At 46.1% G+C, this 9,627-nt stretch overlaps 1 protein-coding gene across 4 annotated transcripts in view; it reads left to right on the forward strand.

Moving 5' to 3' along the window:
• Gata6 (GATA binding protein 6) overlaps positions 1 to 8,885 on the forward strand; it is a 30,095-nt gene extending 21,210 nt beyond the window's left edge. For all 4 annotated transcript variants that reach the window (XM_074070147.1, XM_020187930.2, XM_074070145.1 and 1 more), the window contains exon 7: positions 8,571 to 8,885. In XM_074070147.1, the coding sequence (XP_073926248.1) occupies positions 8,571 to 8,738 (168 nt within the window). In that variant the 3' untranslated portion in view covers positions 8,739 to 8,885. The remainder of the gene's footprint in view (positions 1 to 8,570) is intronic.
• Positions 8,886 to 9,627: the final 742 nt, after the last annotated feature.

Genomic DNA, 9,627 nt, shown 5'->3' on the forward strand with positions numbered 1-9,627 from the left:
CTATAGCCGGCTGCCGAGATGTTATAAAAAGTCCCCATGTTGCTCCTCCTCACGGGGCAAAGTAATTCCTGCCATGTGGTCCTCAGGGGTACTGGTCCTGGGTGGCTAAGTGGGAGCTACTTGCAGACCGCCTTGAGTCTTGGGAAGGACAGCACCACTTCAGTGTGATCGTGGAAGGCAGTAGTCATGAGTTTCATCTGCATAGTGATTTCTTTTTTTCATGTAAAGACACTAGAATTTTATCTGTACTTTCTTAAAGGGGAAATTTAGAGAGGCAGGGGTTTGAAGGGCCTACACCTTGAGTCACTCCCAGCGTGTGTGTGTGTGTGTGTGTGTGTGTGTGTGTGTGTGTGTGTGTGTGTGTGTGTGTGTGTGTGTAGGATTTTTTCCAGATAGGGTCTGGAGAACTGTTTGCCCAGGCTGGCTTCGAACTGCAATCCTCTTCATCTCTGCCTCCTGAGTAGCTAGGATGACTAGCATGAGCCACCAGCTCAGACAGGTTTTTATTTCTCCAATTGCAGCAGGCTCTCATTTTTTGTTCCTTCTGATACTCAGTACTTTCCAGTGCTCTCTGTGGACAGAGCGCATTGGCCATGCTCATTGACGTGAAGACACCGAGAAACTTGTCCAGTCAGTTTTCTTGTAAGAAAGGTAAGATCAAATTCACCAGGTTGAAAATCTTGCCCAGGATTCTATACCCACTTCGTTTGAAGACTAAAATACAGCAAGCTGTTGTGGTTCATTTCGGGAGATAAGCCTTTTCTCTAGAATGCTCCTTGCTTCAAGCCATGGACCAGCCTCCCCTAGCAGCTTATATTTTTGCTGCGGTGTTTGTAAATGCCATGTACTCATCAACTCCAAGGGACACCTTCCCAAGTGTGCTTGCTGTTTGAGTGTGCACACATTCATAAAATAATTTACTTCTTTGCCCAGAACAGATTGTGGGTACAGACTTGTTTCCCCCTTCTGAAAAGGGCAGCATCCCAAGGTGGGAAGAATTGTGGCTGGAGGCCCAGGGGCGGCCAGTGAAATTCCAGTAAAGAATCTGCTAGAAACTGAGTTAGATCAACAGTTAAGGTGACCGCGACTCTTGTGGGAGAGAACGTGGTCACTCTCTGACTTTATTGTGCTGTTAGGGGAGAATTCCAGGGTTTTGTTGGGCTTGGCGTTCTATGTCCTGGTGGAGGAAACAGAGTCTGTGTCCTGAATCTTTCATGTGTCACCTTCTAAATTTACTGAATCACTTTCGTGTCTGGTCCTATTTTGTTTCCATGCACACTGAAATGAGTGATACATTTATAATGGAGGGAAGATTTTCATGCAACTTGCTTTCCCTTTGCTGGAATCCGTGCAGTTTATTTTTTTCCTATAGGTCATAAAAGCAGAGACGAGCTTTGACAGTGAAGGACAACTGCCTTCCCCTCCCACAAGAAAGTGCCTTGATCACAAACTCACTTTGGTGTGTAGGGAGGACAGACGAGAGGGGGAGAGGCCGTGGCTGACTTGGAGCTCAGAGGGCTGCGTTATCAGTCACAGCCCTGGGCATGCCCACCCTTCTTACACCCTGTGTGGGGTGTGGTGTATGTTTTCTGAAGGAGCAAGACTGCATTAGGAGATGACACCATGGCCACACACCCTTTGGCATTTTCTTCCCAGACCATGCATGTGCCGTAATCCTGTATTCCTAGCACTGGGGAAAGTGGATGAGGGAAGATGGGAGGTTGGAGATCAGCCTGGGTACATAGAGAGACCCTATCTCAATTAAAAAAAAAAAATTCACAGGCCAGGGAACTTAGGTTATTTGTCTGCTAAGGCTAGTCTCTTTGTAGATTTCCTTTTCTGAAGTGCCTTTCCATTGCTGTGTATGTGGGCACCCATGAAGGCTGTTTGTAGCTTCCTTCATGGAAGATGTAAAGTCAAGGAAAAGAAAGAGGAGTGATTCTTGGGAACTTTCCAGGAGCCAGCTGGGCCTTTGACTACACAGTGTGCCAGATCAGAAGTCTGACTTTTCAGATAAATGTGCAAAACCAGTAAAGACTTAATTCAGGGGAAAAAATCCGGGTGATCTAAAGATGAACTAGACCTGATTCACAGGCCAGTAGGTATTTTCCATGCCCCAATCTGCAGCAGCCCGAGTTCTCCCTGAAGTCATCTCTTCCTTTCACAGGGAGTTTTCCAGCCTGGCGGCACTGCCTGTCTCCCACCTCCCCTGGCCTGTGTGCAGTGCTAAGCCCAGGCTGGGTCTGGTGCTGATAACACATTCTTTCAACAGGAAGTGCCTCCATTTTCAGTTGTCTGTGGAGGGTGGAGGGCAGATAAGCTGTGAATGGAAACACAGAACAGATTTCTGCTCCACCCTCATAGCACTTTGATCGGGGACAGCGCGAGGACCTCTGCCTGGCCCCCTGGTCAGCAGGGTGGCCTGCAGAGAGAGCAGGGAAAGGATGGCTTAGCTGGGGGCATTCCCAGGCACCCTTCTCTGCCTTTGTTCAGGAACGTTTGTTTAGCTTGGTTTAGGTGCGTGAAGTGCCTGCTTATGTTGAGATGTCTGCCATTGAACTAAAGTCCTTTGAAGGGTTTAATTAGATGTGGGAAGACACTTTAACCAGGGTTAAAAGTGTTAAAGACTTCATAGGATGTGTGTATGTGTACTGGCTCCAAAATCCGTCATCCTGATTTTCCCTCTAAGATGGAACTGATTCTCATAGGACCTCTTGGGTATCACACATAAGGGAAAGGGACTTAGGATGGAAAACTAAGTGCGGGTGTTTTTATTTATTTATTTCTTTGTGCGGTACTTAGGGCCTACCCCTTGAGCCACCCCACCAGCTGCCTCCTGAGTAGCTAGGATTATAGGTGTGAGCCACTGGCGCTGCCATGAGCGAGCGTTTTTAGGAGAGGGTGTTGGCTGCATCCTGCATTGAAGGTGCCAGTTCTGAGGGCTCGAGCTACTCCAGTCTTTAGCCCCTGCAGAGTTGTGTGTTTCACAGGGATGCGGCTCGTCAGGTCCAAGCCTATGGCAGGAGGCGTGGAGGTGATTTTAGTAGTTCATGGGGTACCTCCTGTTCTCCCCTCATTAGTGCCCTTGCTCTGATTTCCCCCCTAGGTTTTTTTTTTTTTTTCCTTGTGGTACTGGGGCTTGAACTCAGGGTCTTCATCTTGAGCTATTCCACCAGCCCTATTTTTGTGAAGGGTTTTTTGGGATAGGGTCTCATGGAACTGTTTGCCTGGGCTGGCTTCGAACCTCCTGATCTCTGCCTCCTCAGTAGCTAGGATTACAGGCTGGAGCTGCTGGCGCCCAGCTCAACTGGGATATAGTCCCTTTTTAAATTTTGTTGTTGTTGTTGTTGTTTTGCTGTACTGGGGTTTGAACTCAGGGCCTTGCACTTGCTAGGCAGGCACTCTACCACTTGAACCACTCTACCAGCTCTTCCTCCCTAGTTTTCAAGCTACTCTATGACCCCGTCCTGGCTGGTTGGACCCTTACATGCTTGTGCCTGGTACTTCTGGTACCAGTGTCTTCTGTTCTTCCCCCAGTTAGATTCTACCATGCCGATCTGTGAAAATACTCAAAGAAAGATAGAAATCGCTTGGCCACCCCAGAGGTCCCCTCCCAAATTCCCTTTTAATACTTATGTCTGGGCTTGACACAGAGAACTCATGTCCTGCTGTTTCTCACGTACAGTGCATGACAGAGTTTTTTCCATCTTACTACACGATCTTATTATTTTTAATAATTGCATAATAGTTCACGAAGCGGATGTGCCCTGGTTTTCCAAACCATTCCTATATTATTAGACGTTAGATCGTTGCCATGGTTTCCACTATGAGAAGTAACCCTGAAAATGGATGGCTTCCTTTGTGGGGGCCTTTCCTTTCTTTTGAATCATTTCCTTATAATACATTTCCAGAAGTAAAAGATTAAGTGGGGTCTTTATGGTTCTGGACCCTACCTCTTACTGCCTCTTCTAAGGTGTGAGCCAGAATATATTCCACGGGCCACGGACAAGGGGACTGGTATGATCACCTGACACCAGAACTTTCTCTTTTCTTTCTTTTCCTCTTTCTGTCTTTCTCTCTTCCTCCTCATCCTCCTTTTTTTTTAAATACTGGGCACTGAATCCAGGACCTTGTACGTGTCAGGTATGTGATCTACCACTGAGCTACCTCCCCAACCTGTAAAATATTTTTAATTTGTAGTGTTTTGTGCTTATATTTCCTCATTTAAGATTATCAAGCTTGGGCACAAGTTCTTATCTCTTTCTCATGGACTCAGCTGTTGCTGTTTAGGGACAGAGTCTCACTATGTAGCCCAGATTGGCGCTGAACCTGTGATCCTCCTGCCTCACCCTCCCATGTGCTGGGATTACAGGTGTGCACCACTCTTCCCGGTCATAGCTGTTGCTTTTGATTTCACTGGAGCTGATGTTCAGAGCACATGACTCATGTAATTTAGGGTTTGTTTGGCCCTTTTTCTAGGAAATAAAAAAAAGACAATTGTTATTTCAGTAGGAGCTTTAGAGATTGTTGCTCAGATTTAAAAATAGCATTCAAAGTGTTGAGATTTTTTTAGGGTTGAGGATGTAGCTCAGTGGGAGAGCACTTGTCCAGCATGCACAGAGCTCTTGCCAGCACTGCTTACAAACAAAAATAAAAAACAGCCAAATTAAATGGGAATTTTAAGTGAATATTGCATTTTAGAATAAAAACCAGCTGGGTGCTGTTGGCTCACATCTGTAATCCTAGCTGCTTGGGAGGCTGAGATCGGGAAGATCAAAGTTCAAGTCCAGCTTGGGCAATGATTTGCAAGACCCCATTTCCAAAAGTAACCAGAGCAGAATGGACTGGGGGTGTGGCTCAAATGGTAGAACACCTGCTTTGTGAGAGCAAAGCCCTGAGTTCAAACCCCAGTCCCACCAAAAACAAAAAACAGTTGAAAAGGACATTTAAAAGATTTTTTTCTTTCTTTGAGACAGAGTCTCACTATGTAGACCAGGCTGGCCTTGAATTTTCCATCCTTAGCCTTCAAAATGCTGGATATACAGGCCTGTACCACCATGTCCACCCAAGGGAGCTTTCGAATGCTGCTGTGTGCCTCGATTTCTTTATAAAGACTTGCCAGTAGCAGTTAGAATAGGGCGATCCTTGAGGTAGTTTTGACTCTGGATGAGTTCCTCCTGCTTTTGCTCCTGGCTTATGATGGCAGTAAGTCACTTGGGCTGAGGGATCGAATTGGAGAGAATAAATAGGGGAAAGCTGCTGGTGCTTTAATTTTTTTTGGTGGGAGTGGGATTTGAACTCAGGGCCTCACACGTGCTAGAAGGCACTCTTGACCCACTCCTAGTCATTTTCTCTGGTTATTTTGGGATCTCAAGAACTGTTTGCCCATGCTGGCCTCCAGCTGTGATCCTTCTGATCTCAGTCTTCCAAGTAGCTAAGATTACAGGTGTGAGCCACTGGCGCCTGACTAGGGCAAAGCTTCTTAACTTTACCTATAATAAAGTAATACTAGCAGCTTATATGGATATAATCTCTATGATTGTCAGGCACTATTAATGGCTTTACATACAGGGATGGTAACTCATTTAATTCTTACAACAACCTTGTAACACAGATGTCTTGATTATTTCCATTTTATAGGTGAGGAAAAACTGAGGTCCAGACAGTTGGACGCTAGGACTTCTAGTTTACCATTCCCACCTGATTTCTTTTCGTGCCTTTGCTGAATCTGACTGTTTCAGCCGGTTTCTCTTCTGATCGGCCAGGCCAGGCCACTGCTGCCCCGTGTCCTGCTTGCCCCCTCTTTGGGACACCCAGTAATGATGTTCTTAGCAGTAATAGTGGCTTCCTGTGTGGAACAGTGAACACGGCAAGGTATCATTCTGGCGTTACAGACACAATCTCATTGAGTTGCTGGGACCACACCTGAGGCAGGTAATGTGAGGAGGCTGAAGGAGGTGTCTGCAGCCTGTAGCACTTTGGAGGCCAAGCTCATCCCCTCCACACAAGGCTGCCTTTTGCTTCTGCAGTTCCTTTTCTGACTTTTGCCCTACTAGTTCCTGGTCTTAGCCACTCAGTTGTCATTCACAACGGGCAGCTGAACTGGCTGGCTGGCTGATTGGGCATGTCCTGGCTCTTTTTCCACATAGCCTGGGAGCCCCTACACCCAGCCCTAGGCTCTCGTGGGGCCAGGGGTGTGGGCATTGCTAACTTTACTGACTCTGGTGACCGCAGAGTCCTCTGCTGTCTCTATGTCCAGGCATTGGAGGTGGGCTGCTACCTGGGCAATCCAGATACCCTCTCCATTTTTCAGGAAATAGCTCTTGCTGTGGCCACATTAGGTGCAGCCAGACCTGGAGATTTGCCTTTTTTGGAGGAATGGATTGATGCAAAGTTGGGTGTGACATAAGAGAAATTGTTCTTTCAATCATACGATAATTCCCTTCTAAAAGAAACAAGTTTGTCACAACTGAGTATCACTTTTTGTTGTATTTCTTTGGGGATTAAATCAGAATTAACATTAGATTTGCTTATTTTGGCAGTTAAGGGCCAGAATTAATCACTTTATCTATCTATCATCTATCGATCGATCTATCAATCAACTGTCTATTCTATTGGGGTTGAGCTAAGTGCCTTATGTTTGCTAGGCAGACACTTTCAGCCCTTTTTTGGCATTGGTTGTTTTGAGAAAGGGTCTCACTTTACGTTCAGGCCTGCCTGGACCTCGACCCTCCTATTTGTGCTTCCTTGCATAGAAGGGGTATGATAGGCACTCACCACCATGCTAGTTTTCATTGGTTGGGTGGTGTCTTATGCACTTTTTGCCTAGGGCTAATCTTGAACTCCAGTCCTCCTGATCTCTGCCTTCCAAGTCGTTAGTGTATGGCTTGAGCCACTGTTCCATACTAATCACCGTATTTATAAGTGTGACCATATCTGTAGCATTCGGTAAGACGCGTCTTAAATTTTAGGCATCTCAATGACTTTGTAAAATTGGCTTTTTTTGGGTGCATCCAAAGCTCTCAGTTTTAGGCCTGTGTTTGTGTTATTTAAACCAAAGTTTGGGTATGGAGGTATTGTTGCTGGGTTTTCATAAACTGTCACTCTTGCTGGGAAAGGGCAGGTTTGGGACCGTGGAGGGGCTGGGTTTGGTCTGTCTGGTCGGGAAGTTTCAGTGGACAAGGGCAAAACTAGACCCAGGAGGACTGCTCTTCTAGAGCCATGCCTCCCTGCTTCCTGCAGGTGTTGTGATGGGCAGAGACCAAACCAGATCTTGCTTGAGAGAAGGAGTCTAGGGGGACCACGCCTGCTTCCAGCACACTGACGTCTCCTTCCAGTTTAGCTTTTGTCTGGTTCTCTGAAGTGGTTGGAACAGAAGTGTGGTCAGATAAATGACTGTCTGAAGGATTTATGAGATCACATAAGCAAGATTATTTGGGAAAAAAAGGCTCTACCTGTTTGAAATAACAAGTATACAGTAATGTAAGCTTGAGAGAAATGAGGGGCTTCGGGGCTGGGGGTGTTGCTCAAGCAATAGAGTGCTTGCCTAACAAGTGCATAGCCCTGAGTTCAAATCCCAGTATCGCTAAAAACAAACGAATAAATAAAATTAGGGGCTTCTGAGTTTTAGGAAGGTAAAGGGTATGACCAAAAAAGTACATGTTTGTGGCACGATTTTTGAGAAAGTCTTTAATGCAATTGTTTATCTAACTGTAGTCCTAGACAAATCCCAGTTACAGTGGTTTGATTCTATTAAATTATATGCTGTTTTTTATTTGACCATCTCACTTGGATGGGAGGAATGAAGGAAACAGAAAAGGGGAACTTTAGTCTCAAGAAATAATGTCCACATTCATGGCAGAGATAGAGGACATTAGCATTTTTCTTATGATGTGGCATGTTATGAACATGGCCTGTTCTTGTAAAGGCTTAAGATAAATGAGGTAGATATTAAAACCTGTGTATGAGATGGGTGTGGTGGCATATACCTGTAATCCTAGCACTCAGGAGGATCAAGAGTTTGAGACTTGCCTGCACAAGACATTACCTCAGACAAAACTATGAGAAACCCAAAAAACCTGCATACCCAACCTGTGTGTGTATGGGTTTATTTCCATGAAGTCAGTTCTTAAAAACTCATGTATCAGGGGGTGTTGAGCTGTGTCACTTTCCTTTTTACATGTGGACATACCTGGCACAATGACTGGGCTGTGTGAACATCACGTAGGCCCATGTGGTGTTACCCATGCGTTGTGATTAGTTTCGTTGTCAGAGATTTCAATGATTGGCACATTTACAAATGGGATTCCTCCAGTACCCCTTCCGTTGTCCAGATCTGCATCTTGCTGGGTGGTGACTGAATTCTGAAGTTAACAGGATGGGGTTTTTAAGAGTTGCCAGGGTCAGGTCCATGGCACAGGGGAACCACGTGCAGCCCAGTGAAAGGTCCTGCTTGCTGAGGGCAGGGAAGGGCAAGGCACTGACCATCTTGTTTGCTCCCAGCTGTTGGCCAGGTGACAAAGTGATGGATAACCATCTCTCCTTCTCTCTCTGTGCCCCTATTCTGCCAGGCGGGTGCCCCGGTGATGTCCAGTGCGGGAGAGGGCACTAACCCCGAGAACAGCGAGCTCAAGTATTCAGGTCAAGATGGGCTCTACATCGGCGTCAGTCTGTCTTCTCCAGCCGAAGTCACATCCTCTGTGCGACAGGATTCCTGGTGTGCTCTGGCCCTGGCCTGAGCTGGTGCTGCCAGGAGGCAGAGAGGGCTCTGCTGAGGGCATCGAACCACTTGTGTCTCATTTTGTCCAGCAGTCCAGACGGGGGCGACGATGCAGACAGAACATTCCTCTGATGCGTGATTTTCGTGCCTTGGTTTTGAAAGAGATGTATTTCCCAAGAGGCTTGGGGAAGGGCCAGCGGCAGCAGGCGGGCTTTGTGCCCCCCAGCCAGCCTGCGTTCAGGGGCTGGCCCCCGCATCACCAGTCGGAAACTGGGACTGGGACGGGGCCTTGCCTGCGAAGGAAGATTGAGAGATTTTTGATAATGTGTATTGCCCCAATCATGTGCTTCTTCTGATCGGTTTTGGTTAGTCCAGAATTCTTCATAGCTGTTCCACATGCAGATTTCACACGAGTTCATGGAGATCACTGGAGGCCCTTCGGTACCCAGCCTGGCGGCGAAGTGGCTTTCTGAGCTGTCTTGTCAAGGACATCCACCAGTTTGCAAGACTGCGTCATAACTCGGACGGACACGGTGACTGGCGTGTCTCAAAGATCACTTTTCGGGACTGATCTGAGGTCACTCAGAATTTGTAAACAGGGTAGCAAACAAGATATTTTTCTTCCATGTATACAATAATTTTTTTTAAAGTGCAATTTGCGTTGCAGCAATCAGTGTTAAATCATTTGCATAAGATTTAACAGCATTTTATAATGAATGTAAACATTTTAACTTAATGGTACTTAAAATAATTTAAAAGAAAATGTTAACTTAGACATTCTTACGCTTCTTTGACAACTACATCCCATTTTCTAGATTCCCAATTGTTGAAGAAAACGGTTGCAAGAACAAATCTTCTCTCAGGAAAAATGCCTTTGTCCATTTGTTAAGGATTTTTATACAAGAACA

Source organism: Castor canadensis, chromosome 4, assembly GCF_047511655.1.
Source record: "Castor canadensis chromosome 4, mCasCan1.hap1v2, whole genome shotgun sequence".
Classification (NCBI taxonomy): Eukaryota; Metazoa; Chordata; class Mammalia; order Rodentia; family Castoridae; genus Castor; species Castor canadensis.